Here is a 14,418-nt window from a genome sequence, read left to right as displayed (position 1 = left end):
CATTGTCCCTTATTGGTCACACCCTAAATCTTCATGTATGGAGAAAATCATGGAGCCTCATATACAAAATCAACATTATAGATACATGATCATAGTTCTAAAGTCTACAAAAGAATAAGTGCATCTCTAGTGACTTCTATATTAAACTCGATAACTAGCATTTCATATGTATACGCCTATCTTAAGTCATACCAAACTCGAACTCCCAAATTTCCTCACTGATTCCACTCTTCTATTTGCTACTTGTCGTTAAAACCTCAAAAGAATTGATGAAGGATCCTGAGCAACTCACGTCATTGAGTAGTATAAATCTCTTTAAGTAGATTGAGTATCGGTTATGCACATTTAAACAATACCGTAAACACATTTATCCAAATTCAGCATGTAATATACATTAAAGATTAGTTATACCAGTTTAATATAACTTTATACATTTAATATATTCCTCATTCAATCAATAATATCATAATAAATATCAGTGGTCTAACTCATTGGTCAATCATGTGTCAATATCAAACAACTACACTTAACGCCTGACAAGGTCTACCAAGATGCCCCTTGGTATATGTCTTCATCTATATCAGCTGGGATGGTTTGGCCCAAGTAAGATGCCCAGAATATTATACACACTGAAAACTCCTTTCAATTGTTTTAGGTCATAGTGCCAAGGGCTTGAAACCATTAGCACACTCTTCCAACCAATCATAAGATTATTTCAAATTTCAGTTTTATAGATCAAGTTCTAAATCAATATATACCTGTATGTATATAAGCAAGTAAGAACCTTCAAAGCAATACCTCTAGTTCTAATTTCTTCTGATGCATCATTGACAGTGCTTTGGACTGCTAGTGAGCAGTTACCATCTAGAAGGCCACAAAATTAATAATAGCATTACCAATTCATTGTGGAGGAACAGATTTAGGTGGGCCAGGATCCCCATCATTTGATGTAACCTGCCATTGTTGAATTTGCTGCATTTTAAATTTTGCCAGGTCACTGCTCTGTCGCAAACCAATATGGGCAATGGTGGTGGTGCTCAAATAGCATATTGTGGCATCTAATTTAATTGTTTATCTTTCTTTGAATTGGGGATCAACTGATTTTGATTGTCTTCTACTTGCAAGTTGCACCTCTGATTTTGTTTGATTTTCAAATAATCCTACGAACAGGTATTATCATTTATATCACAAACCAAACAAGGCCCCCTCCTTCACTAACAAAACATCTCAGCAGCCAAGGTGCTCAGAGACCAGCGATTCAGCATCCGTTGCCTACCAATCTGGTCTCCACAGCTCTGACAAATGATGCGTGTTCTCGTTGCTTCAGTTGCTAGCTGCCATGGGCTACCTAGCGCCTGAGTACACGTCCACGGGCCGGTTCACGGAGAAGAGTGATGTCTACGTTTGGAATGATCGTGTTCCAGATCTTGTCAGGGGAAGCAGAAAATCAGATCACCCATGCGTCTGGCTGTTGAATCGTGCAGATTCCAAGAATTCATTGATGGGAATATCCATGGAAGGTTCTTCGAGTCACGAGCGGCTAAACTTGTAAAAATCGCCTCGCTCTGCACCAACGAGTTTCATGACAGGCCATCCATGGACGCCGTGATTCACGAGCTGAGTAACTGTAGCAGCTGTCTCTGATTGTGAGGCCTTATTGAGTAAATGTTCCGGAGCTGTTTCAAAAGCCCCTGCGCTGCCACTAATGTTGTAACCTACCGGCTTTGACATCGGCAGCATTTGGGACCAGTTTCCAAGTATCTTTGGCATCCAAAGCCCATTCGAGCAAATATCATTGGAAACATTTTGAAACTCACCTTGAAGGAATGATTGCTGGCCTTCCAAAGGCTGAGAAAGCCCAAGATGCGCCCTGTAACTACGCTTTCAACATTTTTGCATTGTTCTAAGTCGGGAAAGCCTTGGAAAATCTGAGAGTCTTTTGAGTTAAAAGATTTTCCAAAACGCAAATGTTGCTGCAGAATTATACTTTGAAAGCCCATTTGAAGTACATTTGAGTAAATTGTTTGGTGAATCACATTTACAAAGGTTTGATGATAAAAAAATTTCAAAAGAAAAAAAAAAAGACCTAAGCAGGGCAAAAGTGGCCGCGTATCGTCCATTGAAGACCTTCCGCGAGGGTCGCCTGACGCTCTGGCGACCACCGAAGACCACCAGGAGGGTCGCCTGACGCGGCGACCACTCGAAGACCATCGGGAGGGTCGCCGACGTCGGGCGACCCCGCCGTGACTCCAGATCCTGGGCTGCAGGTCCCCGCGACCACGGCCCCCGGATCCGGGTCGCGGCGTCGCGCGACCTGCCGCCCCTGGATCCGGGTCGCGGCGGGGTCGCGCGACCTCGCCGCCTGGATCGGGTCGCGGCAGTCGCGCGACCTCCAGCCGACCGTTGCAACCAAGATCCGGCGGCGAGGTCACCGGGGAGGACCTCGCCGCCCTGATTTGGGTCGCAGCCGAGGTCGGCAACCCAAACCTCGCCGTGACTCCACGGCGATGGCCGCGACTGGAGGCGGCGCTGCACTACTCCCTGCGACGGCTTGCTTGGGCCACCGCGACTCATGCCGAAGCCGTCGCGCCGCCACCGCTTCGAGGAACACGTCGTCGCCTTCAATGAGAAGAAGATGAATGGGGAATGACGAGGGCAAAACCTGGAAAAATTGAGAGTAGCCGAGGATAGTTTTGAAGAAAAAAAAAAAAAAAAAGTGAATGCTGTCACTTGTATGCAGAAAGCCGAAACCCAGGCACCCCTTCACCGCTGGCCACTGGGAGGCTAGCCTTGGCCTAATGGGAATTCCCAAAGTCGCTCCCAAACACCCCAATAGCTTTCAAGTATTAGGAACCCAAAGCCCCCTTGTAAAGTTGATTCCAAACACACCTTAGAATGGTCGCTGCACTATTCATCTTCTTCTTGTTAGATTCTTAGATGTCCGCCGTGGTACGCACTCAGATCGTCACCACCAATTGCGCAACCGTGATCTAAGTGGTGTGACCTTGCCGCCGCTGTCGCGGAGGTCGCCGGAGGTTGCCGCGACCTGGGTGACCCACGACCGCCTCTAGGTCACTCGGCGACCTCTACAGCGTGGTGGGTCGTGCAACGTGGCGCGAGGGTCATGGCAGCCTGATCTCGCAAGTTGGTCGCGATCCGGGTTGCCGTGATTAGATCGAAGCGACCGGCGACCTCTACATGGAGGTCGCGGCGTGGCAAGTCACGCAACCTTTTGGTGAGGGTCGCCATGATTCGTGAGATCCGAGTCGCCATGACTCCCGCCGCGCGTGTCCTCCGCACGTGACCCTAGTCGGACGCTGCCCTTCACCGCACCGCCTCCCCCTCGCCAGACCGCCTACCCTTCATCGGCAAGTATTAGCTCTTGGCCGGCGATAACCGGTGAAGCCCTTGGCCGATGGTAACCAGCGAAGCGAAGCCCTGCCCGCCAACTCTCCTTTTTTTTTTTTTTTTTTAATAACAAAAGTCTTTGCAAATTTAATTTACCAAAACATTATTTTGCTCAAAGATACTTCAATGGACTTTCACAAATAAATTTACCAAACACATTTTGCATTTTGAAAAACTCATTTAACTCAAGGGCTTTTACATTTTCTTAAAGACTTTTTTCAAAAGTTCTCCCAAATGCACCCATCTTTTTGATTTGGTCCTTTGCCTTAAGGCTGTGCTTTCTTGTGTATGTTCAAGCCTGGTAGGGATGAATGACTTTAATTCACGCATGTATGATTGCTTTTCAAAATATTTTCTTTAGGAGTAGGTTCATTTCGGAATTAAATTCTCGATATTTCTCGTTGCGTGCCGCGGTTGTGTAGGTGAAAATGGCCGTTCACTCCCAACGCCGGTAACTAGCCTTGTTGCCGAGGTTGCATTGCATTAGCCCTGCGGTGGATCTGCTAGCATATTTAATTGCTGGTTAATCGAGGCGATTTGTTGTTCCATTGCTGATACATAGTCAATGGACGTTTAGAATGCTCAAGAACAAAATAATACTCCCCTTATTTTATGGTCTAGGACATTGTCATCAGTATTTGCACAAATTGAATACTTTAATTGAGCTTGTTGACATCTCGAATTTTGGCAATCAGGATTAATTTTATCGCATTAAAATTAGGGATTAATTTTTAATCCTTAAACAAAAATATTATAATTAAATTGTATGACATATAATTTTAGGATTATTTTAATTGCATTTGCATTGGACTGACGGCATATGGACTTAACTGATTGGCCTTGATTTTTATTGAGCCCATGAATTCGACTGAGTCCATGGATGAGAATCACTTATGCCTTTCACATGATGGCTGGAGCTCATATGATATGAAGAGGATATTGCATCATCAAGAGAATATTGCACTGACTTCGAAAGGAAAAGATCTGATTGCAAGGTGAGGTAATATTCGGCCAAGCAAAAGGGGAGGAAGAGATATATGTGTCCAGAAGAAAAAAGCTTTCTCACATGTAAAAGTGAACTTGAGATATATTAACGGAGATATTCTTGGTCAAAAGGAGATCGTTCATGAAGATTCGTAGCAGCACGGGAGCGTGGAAGATCGAGAACAAAATAGCAAATCAAGATTATTTCTCTGTGGTATGAAGACAAACGGGAAAGAGAAATCGGAAACGCTTCTGTTTTCACGTGCAGGAGTGAACCATGCGATTCAATATGGGCCACGTTGAATACATGGTCACAATTAAAGACAAAACTGGGAGAGAAAAAGACGAGAGTTGCTTGAAAGCTTTTGCACGAAAAGACAGCACTAGAGAGAGGGCTGTCTTCCACCCAAAGGCGTGCCTCCTCTGCCACAAACGGTGCCACTCTTTCCTTGCGCCGCCTGAACCATCAAGTTCAGCCTTCCCCGCCGTGCAGCACTTCACCTAGATGCTTGTCGACGAATTCCAGTTGGCGACCTAAAGCGCTTCTCGACCAGCCAGCAGTTGCCCAGACGATTTCCGGTGACCTTCGCGGCATCCCACACCGGAGACCCTTCTGCTGCCCGCAGCCGTCCTCCGCTGATTCCGCCTGGGCTGCCATTCACTGTTGTTCCTCCTGCCGATTGCTGTTCGCTACAACAGATCACGACACCTGTAACATCGGCAAGCTCCTGTCTGAAGCGACTGCTCACAGACCTTCACGAATTCAAGATCCTCACGCATCCAAATTTCTTGAAGAGATTAATAGAGGTGAGGCCTTGAAGGGATAAGTCCACCATCTGGAGAGCAGTCGTGACTTGGCTCGTGTCCATGCCTACAAGGCCTTGGTGTCATTGCGTTAACTGTCCATTGAAGGAACACTAACTCAGCAGCGAACCAGCAAGCTACCTGCTGTTACGCACATGTACTGACGAACCCAGCCTGCCGAAAGTTTGACGATCTCAACGACTCGCCCTGCACCCCAGTTGCAACCCCCACCTTCCGGACACTAGTCAGCTCCTTGTTCGTATCCAAACCGAGTCGATTCTACGAAGTTCTTATTTTGCAGGTCTGTTCACCGTGAGCCCACGGTCATCCTTTACTGAGGAGCACCACCGTGCCGAGCTTCAAATATTGTTCTTGTCGAGTTCAAATTTTGCAATATTACTTGTGAAAATTAGGTAATTATCTTATCTTGATTTGATTTAGATATTTTACTATCTAATATATGTCTATTAATATCTACCATGCGATAGACATATCTCCCAATTAGGATTAATAGGCTTCAAAGCTTCTCCTCTTACAACGATGCAAATCTTGCCCAGTCCTGAAGAATCCATCACCTGTAGTGGCCCGCACTATGACAGAGCGAAAGAAGCAAAGGAATTGACGAGACCAAAGCCGGCGTCAAAGGCCTCATCGACTCCGGCATGGCCAAGGTCCCTAGGCTCTTCATCCACCCCTCCCCAGAACCTGCGCGACTTGTCCTCTGACACAGAGGGGTCCGCCACTGACCTCAAGGTCCCCATCATCGACATGATGGGCTGTCAGGATTCCCAGCTGCGGCGAGACGTGGTCGACGACCTCCGTAGAGCGTCGGAGACGTGGGGGTTCTTCCAGATAATTAACCACGGGATCCCGGTCGATGTGATGGACGGCGTGTTGGAAGCTGTCAAGCAGTTCCACGAGCAGCCTGAGGGAGTGAAGGGAGAGTGGTACTCCAGGGACGACGCTAGGAAATTTAGGTACTACAGCAATGGAGACTTGTTTTGGTCCAAAGCAGCAACTTGGAAGGACACTCTCCTGTTTGATTTCCTGCTTGAGCCAGACCGAGAGGCAGTCCTTTTCTATTCAGGTCATCATGATTTACACTCTATTCCTTCACCTAGACTTCGACAATTTTCAAAAATATATACCATGTTTCTATTTTTCTTTAAAGGGGAAAGAAAACAGTTTTCTGCATAACTTTCAACATGATATCAGGGCAAGAGATAGATCTCAAGTTCGATTCTTCACACCCTTTCATCCATTTATAACTTTCCCTTTCTATTTGCATAGGTTCATGTATTCTTACTACACGACGTTTTCTTTCCCTCCTTTGCAGAGAAACGGCTTTTGAGCATGAAAACACGTGAAAATTGAAGGGATCTCTGTCTGAACTACTATCAGAGGCACTGGGGGCTCGATTCAGGCTATCTTGGTGACATTGAATGCATGGACTCCAAGAGAATAGTAAGCCATTACTACCCAACTTGCCCTCAGCCAGAGCTGACTCTGGGCACAATCAATCACTCGGATGCCACATATCTCACTCTTCTCCTGCAAAACCACCATGGCGGCCTCCAAGTCCGGCAGCAGGACCAGTGGGTCGATGTGTCCCCGGTGCCTGGAGCCATCCTAGCCAACATTGGAGACCTCATGCAGGTACAAAGATCATTCACATCTTGTTGCCTACGTTTCTGGGTCGATTAACGTCGAGTTATCTTCGAGTCCAAGAATGACTTTCGTTCTCCCCGATCTTGTTGATTGCAGCTTGTTAGCAACGACAAGTTCAAGAGTGTGGAGCACCGGGTCCTTGCCAGGCGGGCTGGGCCCCGGGTCTCAGTCTTGTGCTTCCTCTTCCCAGGGAGACGCGTAAGTCGAAGCCTGTACGGGCCGATAAAGGAGCTCTCGACGAGAACAATCCAACCCATGTACAGGAGACCTCTTTCACAGAGTATTTTGGGTATTACCTCTCCAGTGGCAATGGCCTCAATGGCGAATCTGTGCTTCCTCATTTCAGAGTAAGCGAGCCCAAGTAGAGAGTAGAAAATGCAACAAAAATCTTTGAAGAAGGTGTCGGCCTTCACATGAAATCCGATGGCTGTCTTTTCATTGAATGTAGCGATAGGACCACACCTCGAAAAGAATAATCAGAATCTACTTTGATTTGATCGAGACTGAAACAAGAAATTGCCAAAAATATGATGGCATGCTCCTTCAGTCTCTGTGAAAGCATTTGAATCTCTTCCCTAAATTTATCGCGAGTTTCATCATCTCTTCAAATCTCATAGCCATGAGAGGTCTCTAAGTTGACGTGGCGATCATGGCAACACATTTTAGGACTGTTAAATCATGCTGTGGCATCATATTCGATCGCTCGCCTCATGCTGTCTCATTGCTTTCCATATTGTTTCATTGCAATGAAAAATGCTTTCAATTTTAAAGAAAAAGAAAAAAAAAGTAACAAAACTTATCAAATCATGTTGGCTTTGGAGTTTGCTATAACAATTTTATGTTTTACTCAAAAGTTCTTTGTCAAGTTCGGCTCAAATATGATTCACTTATACAAAGTCCGCTTGTGACATGACACATTACTTGCCATGCCAACCTTGAAGGTCGATCTCCATATATCATGAAACTAACTATTATGATAAGATGCCCCAAATTAATGTTTCATTTGACTTGAGAGCTCTCCTTTTTTCAGTGTTTGGGCAATTTGGTAAACTCACACCATCCCTTATTGGTCACACCCTAAATCTTCATGTATAGAGAAAATCATGGAGCCTCATATACAAAATCAAATCTATTATGAAAATAATATATATATATATATATATATATATATATATATATATGTACATATGATACAATATCAAGTTAGATACATGATCATAGTTCTAAAGTCTACAAAAAAGAATAAGTGCATCTCTGACTTCTACACTAAACTTGACAAATAGCATTCTATCTTAAGTCATACCAAACTTGAACTCCCAAATTCCCTCACTGATTCCACTCTCTTTCTATTTGCTACTAGTTGTAAAACCTAAAGAACTAAGATGAATGATCACTGAGCAAATTACCGCTTATTGAGTAGTATAAATCTCTTAAGTAGATTGGTATCGGTTATGCACATTTAAACAATACCAGAAACACATTTATCCAAATTCAGCATGTAAAATACATTAAAGATTAGTTATACCAATTTAATACAACTTTATACATATAATATATACTCATTCAATCAATAATATCATAACAAATGTCAATGATCTAGTTCATTGGTCAATGATGTGCTCAATATCAAACTATAACTACACTTAATGCCCTGGGACAAGGTCTACCAAGATACCCTTTGGTATATGCCTTCACCTATATCAGTCGATGGTTTAGCCCAAATAAGATGCCCAGAGAACATTATACACACTCAAAACTCCTTTCAATTGTTTTAGGTCATATTGCCAAGGGCATGAAACCATTATCACACTCTTCCAACCAATCATAAAATTATTTCAAATTTCATTTCTATAAAATCAAGTTCACAAATCAATATATAGCTGTATGTATATAACCTTTCACATTTTCTTCCATTAAGAAAGAATACACATTTCATATAGTATTTCAAGACCATTTCACAAATAATCTACCCCCAAATTATTTCAAGAGATACCTTACTATGCCATTTCCAATAACCAAAAGGATAACAGATGATACCTCTTTCATAACTTGCAAAATATCTAATTTCTATCATTTTTTAAGACATTAGTTTGCAAATCAGAGAAGGGATGAGCATGTTCACTTGAAAATGAAACACAACAACAAAAGCTACCTCAAGTGGAAAAATTTGAATTCGTATCCTTTAAGTGACAAATGGATATCAAAATTAAGTAGATAGCTACACCTTAATTAAGATTCGACAAAAGCAAAGTAAGCTTATCTACTAAAAGAACTATTTCAATGTGCCAACAAAAGCTCGACTAAAGCAGAATAGCTATTGATGTCTAATGTACTGCGGTAACTCGTGCGTCAAATTTAAAAATGGTTCATTTGAATTCAATCAATGCCTATTTCAAGTGGGTCTAGAGCCATTGAAAAACTAACTTAACATAATTAAAAGGGGCGAGTTATATGGCCAAGGACTAGGAAAAGTGGTGTTAAGCACAATAATTTGAATATGGTTCTAGTATAACAAACCTCAAAATGTCACCTCGATCAAACCATAATCTTGAATTGACTTATATAAAAATCTTACACTTCCAAGACATCCTAAAGTTTCTTTACAACATAGTTTCATAGCACAACGACCTCTAGAATCAATCCAGCGACCTAACATTTCAAGCTGAGTGGAAATTACAGCTTAACCAAGCATTTTTTTCATTTAGATAATTAAAGCGATTTCTATCTGGGCGCTTGAAACAACCTTAATCCGATGCATTTAAATGTCCCGACGAGCTTGAACCATACCCCTTTCCCTCTCGCCTGGTTCGTTTCTCATTTCAGTTTTTCCAATTTTTCCTCTTAAACTAGCTGCAACAATTGTAAACAATGCTGAATTGTTGGCTTCAAATCGGTAAGGCGCAACTCGTAAGAGAAGAGAATTGGGTCTCTGGACCTATGTCTTTCTTTTAAGGGCCCACTTGTTACCATCTTCGACATTATGACAGGGACTCTTCTTTACCACCAGCCTCGTCACTGGGGAATCTTTGACATTTAGTTCCTTGGCCATTGGCTGTTGACTTGACCATATTTGTGCAATGGCCTCTCTAGCTAATCATCTTCATATCATTCTCATGGTAACAGCCTCCCTGATCAGGGCTCAGATTCATCAAGATTTCAACCTTTGTCACTACAAGACGATGCCAACCTTGTCCAGTCATGCACAATTCATCACTTGTTGCGACCGGGATTATGACAGGCAGCGAAAGAATTGCAGGAATTTGATGAGACCAAGGCCGGAGTCAAAGGCCTTGTGGACTCTGGCGTGACCAAGGTCCCCAGGATCTTCATCCACCCGCCCGAGAACTTGCGTGGTTTGTCGTCCAACTCGAATGGGACTGGCCTCAGGTCCCGATCATCGATCTAAGAGGCTGTCGGGATTTTCGGCGGCGAGATGTCATGATGGTATTCGCGAAGCATCGGAGACATGGGGGTTCTTTCAGATGATCAATCACGGGGTTCCGCTCGATGTGATGGACAGCATGTTGGAGGGTGTGAAGAAAGTTCCATGAGCAACAAGTGGAAGCTGAAGAAAGAGCTGTACTCCAGAGATGGGACGAAGAGAGTGAGGTACTATTGCAATGGAGACTTGTTCCTGTCAAAAGCAGCAACTTGGAGAGATAGTGTCATATTTGATTTCCAGGATGGTGTCCTCGACCCAGAGGCTGTTCCTCCTATTTGCAGGTACATGTATGACTTATGAAAGTTAATAATTGAAGTTGCTACGAGAGAAATGAGAACAATTTTGGGCATTTCTTTTACTCAGGACAGGTTGGGGTCCAATAACATACTCTGTATTTTCAGAAATCTGAAACCAGGTAAATTAGATCATTCAGTGTATGATGCATTTCCATACAGATCAAAGCTTGGTTGTGGAAAACTCGTTAATAACCTTCGTTTTAGGGAGTGCAAAAGTTGTTCCCCAAGTCCAACATGCATTTTTTTTTTCCCCAAAAGAAAAGAACGCATATAATGCTATAAACCCTGACACTCGAAACTCGCACACGGTGATTTCATTTACTCGTTTGCAGGGAGGCAGTTTCCAAGTTCGAGAAACATATCGCGGAGCTGAAGACATCTTTATCGAACTATTATCAGAGGCATTGGGCCTTGGTTCTGATTATCTCAGTGGCACTGAGTGTATGAAATCGGAGACACTGATGGGCCATTACTACCCAGCTTGTCCTGAACCGGAATTGACTCTCGGCACGCTTAATCACTCGGACTTATCGTTTCTGACTCTTCTCCTTCAAGACCACCATGGTGGCCTCCAAGTCCTCCAAGAAACCACTGGGTTGATGTGGTTCCCGTGAAGGAGCACTTCTAGCCAACATCGGAGACTTCATGCAGGTAAAGAAAGGTCCACCTTCTTTCTGACCTTATGTTTTCTGGCCTACATAGCAAATATGAAATTGACTCCAGATATGTCTCTCTGAGTCAATTTTGAACGCCCTTCATTACATCAACGACACAGTGAGTCCAGATAATATTTTCTAAGCGACCAATCGAATGTAGAATGAACTTACCACGATACCCTGAGTACTTGACAAGAATCATAAGTGAAATAACAGAGCAATGTTGCGGCATGAAAACACACTGCATTCTATGCCTAGCTCTTGGCGGTCATCTTTACTACGTCTTTAGAAGACATAACTCCTTTTCTGGCCTAACATGATGGTTGCAGCTTGTTTCCAATGACAAGTTCAAAAGCGTGCAGCACCGAGTACTCGCTGGGCGGGACGGACCGAGGGTTTCAGTCGCATGCTTTTTCACCTGGAGCCGGATGCAAAAAACCAAACCCTTTGGGCCAATAAAGGAGCTTCTCTCTGAAAACAATCCACCCATATACAAAGAAACCTCTCTTTCGGAATACGTCACCCATTATACTTCCCATGGCTTGAGTGGCAATTAGCACTTCCTCACTTCAGGATAAGTGACTCCAAATAGAGCAGAGTTGTGGCAAAATCCTGAGTGAGTATCTTGACTGGCTATATCATGTATCTGAGTTTGTGGCAGGACTTCGTAACTTCCTTTTTCGATCTGAGCAATAAAATCTTCCTCATCTAAAAGAAATCAATGCCAAAGTTGATTCTTCTGATGCATAGTGGAATGGATAAGTTCTTCAAATGCATCGAGTTTCAGATGCAAAGGAAGATTGGTCGTGATGAATCTACAATATTGAAAAAATCTTTTTTCAGTCAAATCTTTTTGTTACTAGCTCCAGGAAATGGAAACTAGCGTGTCAATCAATTTCAATCAATTTCAGCCAAAATTTTGATCTTGAAATAAGTGATGGAACCTTATGAAAAGGTGCTGAACATTTGCTTAATTGTTGTGCAACTTGATCAGTAGAAATTGATCGTCAACAATTTACATCATATTTTTTTCTAGCATCAATAAGCATGTTGGCTTCAAGTTGTCCGAGTCAGTACAATTGCCTGTATTAGACAAATTCTACAAGTTCAAAAACTTGATTTCATGACAATTTGATATTGACATTGGAAAAAGAGTGCGAATTGTTGAATCAAATTTGCGCTTTTTCCTTAAATACTACCACCATTCATTGGAAAATAGTTTTGACATACCTTCACCATTCGCCTTTTCCTTCATGAATCCATGATTTTCTGTTTGCATACAAATGCGAAGTATCGTCCTTCATACCACCCACAGATTTCACCCCAAATCCTTCTCCTGGGTGAGAACAGAACACAATGTCGATATGTCAATGGGTTCAGGTGACTAATCACATGCAAATCATCCTTGGACACCATTCAGTTCACCACTGCGCGCACATCATCCACAAGAATGCCCAGGGACCATGAACTGAAAAGAGAGTTGAGTACTTGATGCATGTATTTAGTTGCTAGCGTATGGCACATGTAGCAGAAGGAAACGAGGACCAAATGCACATCTCGCAGAATCCGCCCTCAATGCAATGGCATGTAGCAGCAAAACAGATTGAAGCAAGAAAAGCCGAAACATTTGAGCATTGGTAACATCATCACTCACGTCACGATAGGACTTTCAACTCCCAGTGGCTCTAACATTGCAGAGTTTTCAGGAGGATGTGACCCGTGCAAACTCAAACTCCATTCACGATACCTCACTGTTGTAATAAGGTCAACACCCATCGTCGCACATGAACAAAACATATCCATATCTTTTCACCATGTGCTTTTTGAGACACCTTATAAGATCGTCAGCCCAACCTCCTAATTGCTTTTGCTATCTCAAGAACATGACTGCACTCTTCAAACAACATTTGCACACATCAACTGCATTCGGATGGTACTGATAAGTTATTAAAAAATATATTTGCGGACCACGAGGAAATACATAGGATTTTATTAGGAATTGAAGCTCCTTCCCACCACTACCCACTTCATTTTGGAAATACATGGTAAAAGCAGTTATTATCTAACCGCATTTTTTTTTTTCTGGAAATAATTGTTGACTTTCCTCCCCTAATCACAAATGGTATTAAACAAGATCTCTACAAGACAACATGTCCTTACCTCCGCAAGCAGCTGGCCCTTTCTACTAAGATTGTTGACCATGATTGATGACGCCTTGAGATGGCTGGCCACCTCCCTGCTACGCACCTAGTCCTTTTTCTGGAGGATCCCAGTGTATCTGGTTTATTGTGATGAAGCTGTAAAATTCACAATATGTTCAGATTAAATCTCATTTTAAAGATCTAGCAGACGTGCAATGTGCCATGGACATCTAATTGAACTCTGAGGGTCTGGAAAGAAGTATTATGCTAGGTGAAATATGATAAAATGACCTAGTATAGATTCCTAGGAACATGAATATGTTAAAATGAGCTGACAAAAAAGCATGGTAAGAATAATATTGTTATGAACATGACTATGAACTAGTTCTTGATGGGGACATGGACAATAGGAAGATGCTCTCCAATTATGTCTTAACTTAGGTGGCGCCGGAGACAGTTGGAAGTCTAGATTTCAGAGGTGTTTCATGAACTAGTTCTTCGCCATTAAATGCATCCATAAAACTAGCTGCAAGGCTGATGAATCTGAGTTTCATGAAGCGATTATAGACCTCGCTGAGACATGAAAATCTGATGATGCTGAGAGGATTTTGCTGCTCAAGGGGCCGGGTGGGTGCTTCTGATATATGAGTATGGTCTGAAAAGGACTCTGCTAAGCTTTTCGCATTTGAAGGAGAGGGACAGTGGCGCCCTTGGGTTGGTCCACAGGAGTTCGATCGTGAAGGTAATCGTTAAAGGTCAATAGTACTATCTGATATTTTCCTTTTTGTTTCATCAGAATGGGCTATCTAATGAATCTCAATCCTTAGCCCATGATCTTTCCAAGGCTCAACTTTGGTTCGGAGTTCTTCATTTTATCCTTGTGCTACAAGTTTGATAACTCCTGTTGCAGCTAGCCATTGCCTAAGTTGCCCTTTGTGCATAAAGCTTCTGTTGGAATTTGGAACTTGAATTATGGAGTTTCCAGGATGTTAGAGAGCTATTTGTAACCTTGGTAGGTT

The 14,418-nt window shown here is 42.9% G+C and overlaps 2 protein-coding genes across 2 annotated transcripts; both read left to right on the top strand.

The window, feature by feature from the left end:
- Positions 1-5,736: 5,736 nt before the first annotated feature.
- Positions 5,737-7,215, top strand: LOC104426589 (1-aminocyclopropane-1-carboxylate oxidase homolog 1). The gene is made up of 3 exons (XM_039305355.1): positions 5,737-6,267; positions 6,598-6,852; positions 6,961-7,215. The coding sequence occupies exons 1-3, from the start codon at positions 5,737-5,739 to the stop codon at positions 7,213-7,215; spliced, it is 1,041 nt and encodes a 346-aa protein (XP_039161289.1).
- A 2,726-nt stretch (positions 7,216-9,941) lies between these two features.
- LOC104426587 (1-aminocyclopropane-1-carboxylate oxidase homolog 1) lies at positions 9,942-12,212 on the top strand. Its single transcript, XM_010039689.3, is given in 11 exon segments — positions 9,942-10,103; positions 10,106-10,244; positions 10,247-10,306; positions 10,309-10,403; positions 10,405-10,428; positions 10,430-10,587; positions 10,935-10,969; positions 10,972-11,181; positions 11,184-11,210; positions 11,213-11,253; positions 11,588-12,212. Coding segments are annotated over 11 exon segments (1,179 nt in total). The 3' UTR covers positions 11,816-12,212.
- The last annotated feature ends 2,206 nt before the right edge of the window (positions 12,213-14,418 follow it).

The sequence above is a fragment of the Eucalyptus grandis genome, chromosome 11 (genome assembly GCF_016545825.1).
Source record: "Eucalyptus grandis isolate ANBG69807.140 chromosome 11, ASM1654582v1, whole genome shotgun sequence".
In the NCBI taxonomy this organism is placed as follows: domain Eukaryota; kingdom Viridiplantae; phylum Streptophyta; class Magnoliopsida; order Myrtales; family Myrtaceae; genus Eucalyptus; species Eucalyptus grandis.
The sequence above is the reverse complement of the archived record's forward strand: the minus strand, read 5'-3'. Positions and strand labels throughout refer to the sequence as shown.